The sequence below is a fragment of the Lampetra fluviatilis genome, chromosome 22 (genome assembly GCF_964198595.1).
Source record: "Lampetra fluviatilis chromosome 22, kcLamFluv1.1, whole genome shotgun sequence".
NCBI lineage: Eukaryota > Metazoa > Chordata > Hyperoartia > Petromyzontiformes > Petromyzontidae > Lampetra > Lampetra fluviatilis.
The window spans coordinates 5,727,907-5,742,997 of record NC_136296.1 but is presented as its reverse complement, the minus strand read 5'-3'; the positions used below and the strand labels follow the sequence as shown (position 1 = coordinate 5,742,997).

The window sequence follows — 15,091 nt, the reverse complement described above, 5'->3', positions numbered from 1 at the left end:
AATAAATCGTCACGAGATCCATAAAAACGAAACATTCACAAAGTTCAGTGCAACTCATTGGTCCAATGTTTCGCGCAAGTGTCGCTGTTTTCCGCACTGTGGCTGGCTTCTGGTTCATTACAACTGAAAACTTAGAAGATGCAATGTAACTCATCAGTCCAATGTTACGCGCAAGCATTGCGGTTTTGCCGCACTGTGGCTGGCTTCTGGTCGTTCAAACACGTTCATGAACACTCTTTGGTTTTTTCGATAAAGTCACGTTTTTTGGATAAAGTCACAAAAAAAAAATGAAAACAACTAAATTAAAACAAATCACGACGTTTCAAAGGCAACACAAGCCTCCGTCATCAGGTGGCTGCTCCAGCAAAATGACTGTAGCTGAAGCAGCTACCTGATGTTGCCTTCGAAACGTCGTGATTTGTTTTCATTTAGTTGTTTTCATTTAAATGTATTTAATTTAGTTTTTTACCTACGTGATTTTACCGAACAAACCAAAGAGTATGGATCCTTGCAGTCACGAAAACGTTCATGAATGTCGATCCTCGCGATGATGGGCGTGGCTCTTAAGTTTGCGTCGGATTTATTGTAGATGTCGTTTGGTCAACTTGCAGGCGGTTTCATTTCTCACTCTGTAAGTTTTCAACAAAAATTCTGGAACGCCGCTCACGTCGTCACGTGTATCAAGTGACTTTACGTCGCAGACGTTCGCACCTCCTTGTTAGAGACAGTTGATCTTATTCGGGGCAAGGAAGTTACATTTAAGCGCTGCCCTTAAAGATATCTGGTTAACCCTGAGCTCCCTTCAAGCACATTTTTTTTTTAAACACACCACCGCAGTCTCATGAGATGGATGAGGCGTGCCAATTCCCGGAATAGTGGTTCGAAGGCTTCCGCTCTGAGATTAAGTGTTTATTAACCATCTGACCTTTAAAAACTAAAAGTTAAATCTGAGACTCCATCTGCAGGCGCACTGAACAAGACGTTTCAGGCAGTTACTTCCTGCGCCGTGCCCCCTGTTATCAAGTGGGGTGTCGCATTGACGAGGCCATGTGAGTGCATATTTTATGCAGTATTAACAATCAACAGTCTCATTAGGGTGCCAATCAAAATTCAGGTTTGATATTTTCAAGGTCAAGCCTCCTGGCTTTAATTCATTTGCCTGTTACGCCAACGCTCCGCACGTTTCGGGACAATCACTCGATATTTACTGGCCACTCAACGGCGTTGAATGATGCATTACGATCAGTACACAGAAGAGCCGTAGTGCAGGAGGGGCATGAACGCGGACAAGTAGAGAGTGAGATGCTGAGCAACCTGCAATGAGATTCTCAGCGGTTGACGTTAACACCAAAAAGTAACAAACGCACTTGCGAGGAACGTTGCAATCCAAGAACACCCGAAACATCACATTTCCACATCGCGTGCTGAAAGGCACTCTTAGAAATTAAGGGCTTCTCTTCACCTTTGAACACATTGCACACGTGACCCAATTGTGTCATGCAGGGCCGAGTGCCGCACAAGCTTTGAGCGATTCGATTTTTTTTTAACGCGCAAAGCAAGCAACTCTAGTTGTTAGCCACTTAACAACGTGTGGCAACAATGAGATAAATGAACACTTTCATCATAAAGGTTTTTGGGTTAGATCGCGTATAAATGTGTCGTAACCCTCCACCACCCGACACAGCCAGTATGATTTGTCATGTAAGCAACGCGCCAATTAGTTACTACTTCAACCCACCGGTGTGTTGGAGAGTAAATCCTCAACATTTACAATCTGAGTACGACGTTCCGCCAGTAATTACATCCAGCATCATCGGGTGATTTGCCAGAATAGTGAAGTGATCCACCTGCCCTGCTTCTGGATTAAATTAATCAATTAGCTGCAGTGGCCCTGGGTGATAAATACAGGAAAAACAAACAATAGAGAATGCACAGCGCTCCCTGTTGAATCCGAGCTAAGCCTTCATCTCAGCCTATATACCTGCTTGCCTTCGGGTTAATAGACACACATGTTAAGTTTCGAGATGAAAAGATTACTGATAACGCTCCCACGATAATGACTCCACTTTGGGCTTAATGAGAATCTGATGAAGGGTTTTCACCAAGCCTCGAAAGGTGAATCAAATAGGGCCAATTTACCGTGGGGTAATAATCAAAGGGCCACGGTCAAATCGGCCATAACGTCACATCGCAGTAGCTAAGAAGGGTTGAGCCTCGACGGTGCTTGGATGGGCAATCACCAAGCATACAACAGGCATTGTAGGCTACTTTGTAGGGCGACTGCTTCAGCAGAGGGCAATGCAGTGCATCTGTTGTTTCGTGACTTCAGGAGTTCATGTTCTTGGGTGATTCGGAAAAGTCATGTAGATAGGTTCAAAGAAAATAACAAAAAAGGACAAGACGACCGCTTGTGTTGCGATTCACTTCCACGCAGCACTAAGGCGGTAGCTATCCTAACCAATATAATTTTCCGAGACATTTGCTATTCACAAGCATCTCCGGAACGTATCCCTCGCGAATAACGAGGGAATCCTGTAATAGGCAAGATGTCTAAGCCCACCCCCTCCCCCTCCTACGCATATGTTCACCGAACAGTACGATTGGATACCCACCACAGGATGATGGTTGTCTCGGTGTGTTGGTTCGCACACTGAACTGGGAATGCAGAGATCTACAGCTCAATCTCAGTTGAAAAAATGGGTGGTGGCGTGGATTTTTCTCCAGGTCCTCCGGTTTTTCACTCCACATTTAGAATCAACGTGTGTTTCGAATATTTCCACATGATAAGCCACTTCGTTGAGCTATCATTTGTGGCCAGGTCGCTTCCGAAAAATAGCTATATAGCTCACTGGGCCTTACCTGGTAAAATAAAAAAATAATAGTTTAATCAAAGTAAAATAATATCCCACGTGGCAGTTAAAACAATGGGCAAGTTTTTGTTTTTGTTATTCTCCCCGCCTCTGCCCACCCAGCAAGTACCAATGGGCTCACCACAGTCAGTCGATCGGCAGGTGGCGTGTGGTGGGGTAAAGCGCGGGCACTTCCTCTTCTTCAGCGAGGAAGAGTAGGCTAAATGCCCTCTAGAGGGACTCTCTGGAGCTCCATCTAGTGGAGGTCCTTTTTGCCAGCAGTGGTGTGAGCAAGAGATTGCACTTTAAATATCGTGGGGCCTGAAAAGAATTAAGTTATGAAATAATACAGAGGTACATTAAATAAACCCCAGCTGCTATAGATTAATCTGCAACATCATGCATGACCTGCTATCTTCATATCCATTGTTACTTTTCAAGTATAACTAACCAAATGCATGATTAATGTTTAGCTTAAGTTTAAAACATCTACATTTTTGGCGTTGTTACCAGATATTACTACTTTACATCCACGAGAAACATATTTGTAAAATACAGATCACCTCCAGAAAATAAAGAAATATTACTAAGTATCATATTCAAACATAATTTTAGCCTTAAAGAAATGTGATATCAGCGGAACAATGTAAAGCGATACATGGGGATGTGGGCTATTTGCTCTGTTCAGATGGAACACATCAAAGATGGCAATGAGAGGTGATTTGGGTGTCACAAGGGGGTTAGTCATGCCCTTGCCAGAGCACTGCGCCAGTGAATACAGGAAATCCACGTGAGCTTGGTTTCAGTTGCAGCGAGTCCGATGGTCTTGGAGACATTCCCCAATGACTGTTACAAGCTGCGTGTACCCAGCAATAAATACTTATTGAGCAAGTAACTCCACTCATCAACACAGCTCAAAATGATCAAATATGAGGGGGTGCTAATCTCCCATTCACAGCCTTGAGCCAGTGGTGGAAATTCATCATTCCCACAGCGGGGGCGAGTCTCTCCGTAGGACAATAAATCCCTCACCTCCGATTAGTGTGGTTGGCTACGTACGGTGCGAAATAAATTCAACATGCACACATTTGTATCTACCTTGAAGGGATGATGGGCTGGGTCAACTCTCAACCAGGATTTAAACTCATTTGCACATAAGGGTTTGGAAGATGCGCTAAGTTGGGCTGTCTATTCACATCAGGTTGAAACCTGCCAGGTAAATTCCAAGACAATCTTTGCATGCTGTAAGGACATCTTGAAGTGGCGTCAGTCTGTATCTTGATGTTATTGATGAAAGTTATTGCCCAAAGTGCCTCTCCAATAATGCGGGGCGGTGCTCATGGGCCTGAGCCAGTAGTTGAAATTCTACATTGCTATGACGGGGCAAGTATAAGGTAACCACTGTTCAATGTTCGAAGTGATATTCGTTTTGACAACCCCAGAAAGACAATGAGCTGAGTCAAACTGACTTCCTCCATAGGAATTTTGAATTTCCACGACTAGCTTAAGACTGATAATTGTTTTTTTAACCCTTTTATCTGGCAACAAAACTGGGTAAAAAAACAATTATCATATTTTTTACTGGCAAATGGAAGACGAGCACAGGGGGAGACACTTTAGCTTCTCTCATAATCATCACGATTCGTGAGCAGACAGCTCGTAGGTGTGTCCACTGCACATGTCGTCATTTGTTTCCACTTTCCTCTGTCTTGTGCCAATATGCTCAAGTGGTGCCACATCATTCAGGCACCAATCTCTTATGATGTCGTCGTTAAGCCATTCTCTCTTAGGCCCTCCTGTCTTTCCGGTTCCATCCATTTTTTGTTACGTGCAACACGATTTGAACGTTCCCGTTGTTATCCATCCTACCGTATTGATCCATTGGCTTCTGCATTGATCCACATTGGATTCTCTCTTTTACTCTCATCCCCATCCGCCCTGCCCCCACCCCACCACAACCCCATCCACCTTTCTCCCTCGACCCACACCCTCCCACGCTACCCTCCTCCAGGTGATGTGGGTGTGCAACCTCTGCCGCAAGCAGCAGGAGATTCTCATCAAGTCGGGCGCCTGGTTCTACAGCGGCGGCCCGCAGCAGGCCACCACCCCGGACGGAGCCGGCGGCGGCGTCCCACGGGCGGGGCCGTCGGACGCCCCGCGCGAGAAACGCCTTCGCCTGCAGGAGCGCTCGCAGTCGCAGAGCCCCCTGGGAGCGACGGGGCCCCCTGGCGGTGAAAACAACCACCAGCAGCAGCAGCCGTCGACGTCGTCGCAGCTCCGTCGCCACGACTCCAACCTGTCCCAGAAGGATCTCAACAGGCAGGCGACGCTGAGGTCGCGCAGCGAGCCGCCCGGAGAGAGGTCCGCCGAGCGATCGCAGTTTGCGAAGCGATTTTGTTGAAAACCAACCCCTCCACTCCCCCCCCAAAAAAAATCTCCGCAATTTGGGTTCCGCCACGAATTTTGCAATGTTACGGAAACTCGGACCGCTCGTGTGCGGTGTCTGTCGCGTGTGTGTGGGACCGTGAACGTTTCCGGTCTAAATTTCCCGGAAGAAAGCGGCGGAGCGGAGCGTGCTTTGGGCACGGGCCCCAGACACAGAGATCGAAGCAGCCTGGCGCTTGGGCCCCCCTCCGGCCCCGTGGGTCCCAGTGCAGTTTAACCGCCTGCACTCTCGGTTCCTACGCCGCTTCTCTAACATTGCCCCATGATAGGGAATGGCCTCCGTAAAGGTGATATCATAAAACTGCTGCAGAGGTCCATTTAGCTGCCTCTTATCCACACGAGGTGGTGTCCCATCTCACGTGTCCTCCTGCATGGCAATCTGAACAAAATTCGCTGGCATACGCCGAATTAAGTAAAAAAAAGACATACTTATTTAATATCATGTTTTGGCGTGCAGTTATTGGAAACCTGGTTTAGACCATCAAAATGCTGTACATCACGAGATTTTCATTCAAGATCTCATCAGCAGTGCTCTGATACTGTGTTAATCCCCAAGCCACCTCGTCACCTTACAGAATGAAAACTCAGAGCATCTGAACAACACAGCATCCCAAATTGCTGTACCAACTGTATAGGACACAAGCTTTATTAGTTAAACTTTTTTCAATTCCAATTGTCACAGCAGCCTTGTTCGAAGGTGATGTATCAATTCATGACTCTTGCAGAACATCCCGACATGTCAGAGATTTGCCTGAGGAAGAAGATATCACAGAACTATCCCCTCTGAGATCCCTTCAAATCACCGCTTATACACACTGAGGGATGCTGCACTTTCCAATCCGCCTTGACAGGATATCATAATTAGTTCTGCGGTATCCGCTTCCGTATGCCGCTCTCGAACACGAGGCGTTGCATCTGCCTGCGAGATCTCCGAATGAACACTCTGTTTGATGACGAGACACCATAAACTATTTAAAACTCTACATTTTTCTATATATATTTTTTATTTTACCAGGTAAGGCCCACTGAGCTATATAGCCATTTTTTTCAGAAGCGACCTGGCCATCACAAACGATAGCTCCATGAAGTGGCTTATCATGTGGAAATTTATAGCAGCCATATGCTCTAAACGCACGTTAATTCTAAATGTGGAGGGACAAACCGGAGGACCCGGAGAAAGATCCACGGGACCACAGGGAGAGGAACATGCAAACTCCAAATATATAGGCATCGTCAGGGTCGGGATCGAACTCACGATACCCTGTACACCAGGCAATTGTAGTTAACATTTCGCCACCGAGATGTTAACTATGTTAACTGCCGGAACGATATTGGAATTGGATGGGGAGCAGTTGATTATGAGCAGAGAAGAGGATAGTCTTGAGCAAGGCCTCGGAAAGCAGGGAGGTTGAGTCAGCGGTGCAGATGACCAGGGGGAGGAGGGAGTTCTGTATCTAACGACCATACGCGGTACATCCTGGGAAGACGCGCGAGAGAGAGAGCTATGGGGATCTTGGGCTGTGGTCGTGCTCGCAAACGGAGCTTACGATCTGCAATAAAACACGGGGCTGAGGGTCGATGAGAAGGAAGAAGTCTTCCGCGTACATTCTGGATCAATTGTAGTTCAGCGGTGAGTGATGTATAAAGGATGTAGAGGGGGCAGCTGTTATAGTCAGAGGGAGATATGACAAAATATTGGCCTCCAAGGGTAGATTTCGTTTTTTAAAGTAAGGGTAGAACTTAACTTTTGTGAACGCCGCAGATGGCTTGAGCCAATCCGGATGCAGACAGAGCCGAGATTGGTTGAGAGAGTGGATGGTGAGGTGTGAATCGTGGACATGTTGCTCTGCTACTTGCCATCTGCTGGTCCACAGTTCTAGGTGGAATGTTTTACCTGCGTGTAACACCGTAGGTGACAACACTGAGCTATGTTCTTTTGGAACTATATTGCTCCTGCAGTAAATTTCGGCACCCACGTACACTGAATAAATTGCCACTATTTTCGTTTACTATTTACGTGGACATTGACAATAACAATAATAAAAAGCCACATCTTTGAGGTGACCATAACATCTTCTTCACGTGGAGATTATATGTCGATGACTTATTGGATTTGGCCCTGGCTAGGGGCATTGGATCACGATACCTGGAGGAATGCTGTAAGCGGTGGCCCATTGATGGCTTTAACATAAAGTGGAGCTTCGTTTGAAGGCAACCCGACCTTCTATACGCCCTGCAGTCGATGAATCTTGCCTGAATATCTCTGCTTTCAACCAATTGTTAACAAGCAAACCTTCTGCTTATCGATAACATTTAGAATTCCAAACGTATAATTCAGTTTAAGTTTCATTTATTTGGTATAGCCCTGTGAGCCATTCGGATCTTGAATCGGGTGTGACCGCAACAAACAAAAGACAAAAACATGAATAAAAAAACATGTTAAATTGACTATGTGCAAACAGATAATCCAGGAAAAAACAACAAAATATCCCAGAAAAATCACCGTACATCAACGCTGTGTCCAAAAATCCCAGTGGGATGCAATGTACAGACCTTTGCCAATTAATCCACTACTGGATGAAGGCCTGCCAGTCGTGTGGGTCTTTTGTCCACACTTTGCCAAACGGGCCGGCGTGGGCCGGTAAAATATATCGCTTGCCACCGAGGACAGCAAATCGAACTCAAGTCACTGGAGTTTGTCGTGTGAGCACAGCTGGCTACGTACGGTGCGAAAGAAGTTCAACATATGTAGGCACATTGCCACTGTGCACACCGCTCCACCCCCTCTGGAAATAGCTTTGACAGATTGATTCAGTGCTCTCGGCCACATCAATTGGAACCAGGGCTGGATGAAGGCACGGGGGCTTTAGGGGCTGCAGCCCAGGGGCCTCCGCCAGCTGGAAGGGCCTCCAGAGATGAAGTGAAAAGTTATTTCACTCGTGAATGCTGAATTTGATTTGTTGTTAGCCTTGGAAAAATAATTTGTATTTTTATTTACTTTGTTTTCTTTTGGAAAATATTATTGGGGAACTCACAGTACCTGTAGCCCAGGGGCCTACACAATCTTAATCCGGCCCTGATTGGAACCACTGATCGTGGCTTTCTCACGGGAACATTTCCTCTCTATTCTCACCAACTCCAGGGCCACGAGGCATATAGGTGACATCGTTGCCCATATCGTCACCGCCTGTTAGGTTCCTCATTTATGGTGGCATTCGAGTAGAATTTAGACTTGAGCGGAATTTAAATTTGAGTGTTGGGTTGAAACGAAAGACATCACTAATGAAGGAATTGGTTACACATCCAATACAGAACGCTCCTGAAATTAACTTTGAGACTCGATGAGACTTTCTCGGGAATAATTACGAATATAATCATTCACGATGGCTTACTAATAATGGTGCAATAATTGAATAGTAGGGCAGTCTGGCACCAAATCCAGGTCGTCGTTTGGCTCAGCGCAGTATCTCTCTCTGGTATATATAAAACAAGTGGCGATGGATGTTATATGGATACAGTGTTGGCTGCGGAGGGGAATTTTACACCACTGGCTCAGGACCCCCAGGATGAGCACCACCCATTGATCATTTGAGTGTGGTGTAATTTCACATTGTAACCCCATGCATGTAATCATCATCATTAGCCATGGTCAATCCACTGTTGGATGAAGGCCTTCCCAAGTCACCGCCACCTCCCACTACCCTGAGATGCGACAACAACACAGCAGCTGGCGTTCCCAACTAAGTGGTGGTGACTTCACCACAACACTTGTGCCAGGCTAGGTGTACCTAGATGCCATGTGAAGTGTGAAAGGCTTGCTGGCAGGAGGTCACGGACCAATCTACCTAGCACATGCACACGAGCTGATCGATCTCATTGCTCCATCTTCTTGGTGGGCGTCTCCTCGAATGCATTAATATTATTCTTGACCATTGGCCATCATCCATTGTAAACCAATGCAATTCCAGGCATGCATCTCTCCATGCTTCCTTGTGAGATTTTCAGTTTGTTTTGGTTTTTCTTGTTGTTGTGATTGACCATGCTTCTCAACCGCAGTTAGTCAGCACCAATTTCAACCAAACAAATAATTATGGCTGGCGAGTAATGTAGAGAAAAATATGAATTTCTCTTAAACATTGCGAGTTACTTTTGACACAGATGAGCAACGACGTTATATGTAGGCTGCGATGCCTCGGCACTGAGCGCGTGCGGGAGAGATCTGCAGGCGGTACGCCGCGAGCTGGGTGATAACGCGCGGCGACAGATTCGCGAGCCGATGATTAATTTTAGGCACTGGTGTAAATGAACTGGGGGAGGAATGCTGATCGTTTCCTCTTTGACCCGTGAAGGCAGCAAGCAAGGGGCGGCGTTCGGAGAGTCGGGGAGAGAGAGAGAGGCACAATTTTGATTGATCGCCCGCTATTGTTAATTTGTGGCCTGACCTACTTATGTGGACAGAACGTCGACAACAAACATCGAGTCGCATTGATTTCATACGACGCGGAAAAAAATAAGAGACCACCTCGTCCGCAAAACGTCACCAACTCCAGGGCCACGAGGCATAGGGCGGTGGTGGGGGAGGGGGGCCTTGGTGGCCAATCACGGAGTGAGAATTCAACATCAGGTGGCCTTTCATGAACCGATGACGTGAGATTGACCGGTGATGCATGTGCGGGAGTGTGGGGAGCGGTGGTGCAGCGGTTAGCGCGCTGTGCTATGAACCTCGATTTCCGGTCACTGCCAACGCCAGGAGGCGATTATCTGAACCGGTCCTGGACCTCCCCAAGGTTGACTCAGCCGCAAATGAGTACCTAGTGCAGTGTGTAAACATCGCCACCAGGGAGACAAAGACAGCCTGGCAGGGTGCTCGCCAACCCCCACCCTCATAAAAAAAGACATCACGGTGACCTCGCTATCATATTTGTTCGTGATCTAGAGATAAGATGCTCCAGGTACAGCATTGTTAGCATTTTCTACCCCCGATTGGTGCCAATAAGTCATGTTTAGGTCATTGACCCAAGGGCTATGTCTAGTTACGGCCCTGAGCAAAGTGGCTGAATTTCCAGAATCCTACGACAATCACAGTTTATTTTTCATCAAGTGGTAACTTTTTATCGACCACAGAGAGATGATTTGTTGATTCCACCCCCGGACCAGGTTTTAAATTGAAACTGTCCCGAGTCCAGCGCTTCGCCACAATGATCTTGTACCCAGTGTAAAAAATGTACATGGGGGGGGGGGGGGGTAACCGCGAGGGGTAACTGCAAATGATAACCGTGTTTTCTCGTCGTGCGCGGAGTAACCGCGAGGGGTAACCGCGAGCGGTGACCGCGCATTCTCGCCGTGCATGGGGTTACCCCCGTGGGGTAACTGCTAGGGGTAACTACGAGGGGTAACCGCGCGCTCTCTCCGTGCGCTAGGAAACGCCCAGCCTCTTCGGGGGACCTGGACGTGCGCGCCGTGCGAATGCGCGACGAGCGGCGAGCGGCCGCCGCGGCGGCCCTGGCGCAAGCGCAGGCCGGTCCCTCCGGCAAGGGGCTCCCCGCGGGGCCCTCCCAGCAGCAGCAGCAGCAGCGGGGGGCCAGCCAGCGCGGAGGCCCCGGCTCACGATCTTCACACAAGCACGGTGAGAAGCAGCGTGGATGACAGTGATGGTGGTGATGATGGTCGTTGTGCTGGTGGTAGTAATGTGCATGTAGTCAATCATTAACACCACCGACATTGCCGAAGGAACCAACTACACCACCACCACCACCACCACCAAAAATGCCTCTTCTGTCATCACTTCTACCACCAACATTATTCATGGTCATCAACAGCACCACTACCACCATCATCACCATCATTAATACCACCACCAATCATCATCACCAGCACCACTACCACCATCATCACCATCATTAATACCACCACCAATCATCATCACCAGTACCACTACCACCATCATCACCATCATTAATACCACCACCAATCATCACCAGCACCACTACCACCATCATCACCATCATTAATACCACCACCAATCATCATCACCGGCACTACGATCATTATCATCACCACTATTCATCGGTGGTGCTGGTGATGAAAATGATGGTGGTGGTGGTGATGATGATTATAGTGGTACTGGTGATGATTGGGGATGGTGATGGTGGTAGTGGTGGTGATGACTATGGATAACGGTGGTGAGAGTGATGAGTGTTGGTGATGGTAGTATATTCAGTCCCTCCAGAAAAACGCGGAGTTTTTTGGTGATTGTTGCGGGCAAAAATCGTTGATTATGCGGCACGTTTTCTTAAAAAATGCGATGGAATATGCGGGATATTTATGCAATTTTATGCGATTAAATTGCGGGAACTTGCAAAAATTGCGGGAACTTGCAAAAACTGCGGTTTGATGAAAAAGAGAAAAAAAAGTGATTCCCCCAACACCCTATTCACTAGGCTACTACTTTAATGTAAAGAGTCATTTCTTATTACTTCCTATGATAAGCAAGCATACTACATCACAGAAAGTGCTGGGAATATTTAAGTTCTCATCTTGTTTTATTTCAGACCTTAACAAACAGATGGCTCAAACTTACAAAACAATGAGTCGAACAAGTTCTGTAGCTTTACAAAATGAATATGCTACAACTTCTGTAAAAATGAATAAATAAAATATTAAAAAATAAAATGTGTGCTTCCTGTTTTACAGAGGTAGCTATACAAAACAGACATCTTCTGTTAAAATAAGTGTTTTCAGTGCACATTAACGTAAGCAATACAGTAACAGTACAGTCTTACAGTAATGTAAAATTACATACTACTAACAAAAAGTGCAATCTTACAACTGTAAAGTTGCATAAACTCTTCATCATGGTTTAATTGGCATCGCGGGGTTTGCAGCTTTTCAATGATGTCGCGTAATGAGTGACGTCACTTCATAACGTTCCCATGGCAACAGGGGAAATGGCTGCGCTTGTGTGAAGTAAACGCAACATTTTTCAACTTTCTGCTAAGATATATGTGACTTTTTGCAACGAAAATGCGGGGATTATGAAATCATGCAAGCCCGCATATTTTGCGCGCGGAAATCTGCAATTTATGCGGCGAAAGTGCGGCGTATTTGAAAAAACGCGCCCCCCGCATAAATATGCGGACTTTGGCTGATTTTGCGTGGAATCTTGCGATCGCATAATCGCGTTTTTCTGGAGGGACTGTATATTTTATTTATGTATTTGCACAGTACAATGCCCCTTATCTGTGATCTATGCAACGACCACTGGGGGTCATTCACAAGCAGGACACCTCCAACTTCCAAAGTGTTGCTGATAAAGTATGGATCATTGCTTTATATCAACATCTTTGTCCACTTTAACACATTCGCAAATGCCTTGCCTTGCTCACCTCTATTACGTGACACTTGTCAATGAAAGTCAAATTACCTCCATGCTCAAATGGGAAAAGGGACTACGCTACATCTCCCATCGATTCTCTTGAGCCAGAGGTGGAAATTCCACATTCATGCAGATATAGCCAAGCTCTCTCTCTGTGTAGGGCATCCACCATTGATGCGAAGGGAACTCGATGTGTGCATCGCAGAGTTGGATGTTTATGTGTTTGTATTGTATTTCAATAACAGTGCGTGGTACAGAGCACAAAGCGCGGCTCAGGGAAGGGGTTGGGCATAGGGTACATACACTCTGTGGGACACAGGTCCTGTACTCTGTGATGCTGGGTTTAGTTGAGGGAGGGGATTGGGACACAGATCCTGAATTCTGCGATCCTGGGTTGAGTTGAGGGAGGGGATTGGGACACAGATCCTGAACTTTGTGATCCTGGGTTTAGTTGAGGAAGGTGATTGAGAAAAAGGTCCTGGACTCTGTGAGCCTGGGTTTAGATGATGGAGGGGAATGGGACACAGGTCTTGAATTCTGTGATCCTGGGTTTAGATGCCAGGCCACAACTTTATGGTCGCCTTTTCTTCCCAAACGAGCTGGACACAGAACGGGAAGGAATATAACATATTGTCCAGAGTTCCTTTGGTCCCTCTCAGTGGTGTTGCGCTCGCCATCGCGAAACGTGCTCGCGTCCTTGACTGTGATCAAGACACATCGCCCAGTGGAACCCCCCCCCCCCCCCTCTGGCCCCCGACCACCCCAACGTGTGAATTTACGGCACGGTTGAGATGTAGTTTAGTTCCCGTCAGACACTTGGCCCCGCCAACTCTGAAACTTGCAGCAGCCGCTATCGAAGGCACAGCTGTAAATTGTTGGTGCCGCTTGCAAAGCCTTGATTCTGCCGAACATTTTGCTCGGGGGCCATCTGTGGTAAACTTTGTTTGCAGAAGTTCTGAATTGTAAATCGAATTGAGTGTCTACGAAACGAATAATTGGTTGTGTAATGTAAATTATATACGATGATATTTAGTGATTGTTGTAACAGTGATGATGCTCAACCCTTTTGCCTATCCACTTCTGGGTGAAGCTTCCCACCCCCACACCCCGTGTTGTACTGGGTGCGGGGGCTTGTGTGAACGGACAGGCCATCATGAGGCATGGTGTGGCTCAAATATAATGTTTGAAAATTGCTCGCAACAGATCACACCATCGGCCAGCTCACACCGCATGTATGCTGAACTTCTTTCGCACCATACATAGCCAACCATGATAATAGGCGCGCGGGAAAGACAACGAACCAAACCCAAAAAAACTGTTCTAAAGAAATGAGTTTTCAATGTAGATTTAAAGCTGGATAGATAGCTCTAGTGGCTTCCTAATATGAGCAGACATCGCATCAAGGGGAAGGCTGTGGTGGAAGGAATGTCTCGAGTTGAAGCCCGTGATCTATCCGGGGGGAAATGAGATAATAATAATAAGTGCTGCCTTGTGGGAAGTTAACGGTGGTTGTTAACAGTGGTTATGGAGACACTGCCATTCACCGTGGAGACGTGGTATTTCCACCACTGGCTCAGCGTAGCCAAGAGAGATGAGCGCCAACCGACACTCATTCTCCCAATGGAGAGGTGCGACAAACTCTTACCTGACCAATTGGATCGACCTCTTAATGCTGCTTTCGTTAACACATCATGTTATGTTCAGCGAGTATGGCGGTCGCGGTTAGCGCTCGCCCTCTTTCTAACCAACGCCTCCGCCGCTGCCGTCGCAATCGCGCAACACGCCGACGTCCCGCACCCCTCCCACCCCCGGCACCTCGCAGACACAGGGCAAAGGGGAGAGCCGTCCACGTCCCAGCAAGGCCAGCCCGTGGCGCCATCAAAACCGAGCGGCGTGGAGGGAGACGCGGCAGCAGCTGCTGCGTCGGCGTCAGCGGCGTCCGGCACCCCCGTGGATCCGGAGCAGCAGCTGCAGCCAGAGCCACCGGCGCAAGGGCGCTACCGCAGTGACCCCAACCTGGCTCGCTACCCGGTGCGCCCGGCGCCGGACGAGGAGCGCATGCGCATGCAGGCGGAGGTGTCGCGCGCCCGCCACGAGCGCAGGCACAGCGACGTGGCGCTGGCGTTCACGGAGACGGAGCAGGGAGGGCTCCCGCCGCCGCCGCCGCCGGCCGGCGGAGGGGCGCGCAGGGAGCGGCACGCCAGGTGGGCGTCGGGCGGGGTGAGATCGGAGGGGGGGGGCGGGTGAGGGATGGAGGGAGGGATGGAGGGGGGGATGAAGGTATGGAGGGAGAGGGGAGGATGGAGAGGGGGGGATGGAGGGAGGGTCAAGGAGGGGGGGAGGGAGGGGGGGAGGAATGGAGGAAGGGGGAGGGAGGGATGGATGGAGGGGGAGGGATGGGGAGGGATGGAGGGGGGGGATG

The 15,091-nt window shown here is 48.1% G+C and overlaps 1 protein-coding gene across 10 annotated transcripts in view; it reads left to right on the top strand.

The window, feature by feature from the left end:
• The window catches only part of LOC144938461 (regulating synaptic membrane exocytosis protein 2-like), a 267,561-nt gene that overhangs the window by 98,023 nt on the left and 154,447 nt on the right, over positions 1 to 15,091 (top strand). For all 10 annotated transcript variants that reach the window (XM_078866297.1, XM_078866289.1, XM_078866291.1 and 7 more), the window contains 3 exons: positions 4,861 to 5,210; positions 10,715 to 10,920; positions 14,492 to 14,873. In XM_078866297.1, coding sequence (XP_078722423.1) covers positions 4,861 to 5,210; positions 10,715 to 10,920; positions 14,492 to 14,873 — 938 coding nt within the window. The remainder of the gene's footprint in view (positions 1 to 4,860; positions 5,211 to 10,714; positions 10,921 to 14,491; positions 14,874 to 15,091) is intronic.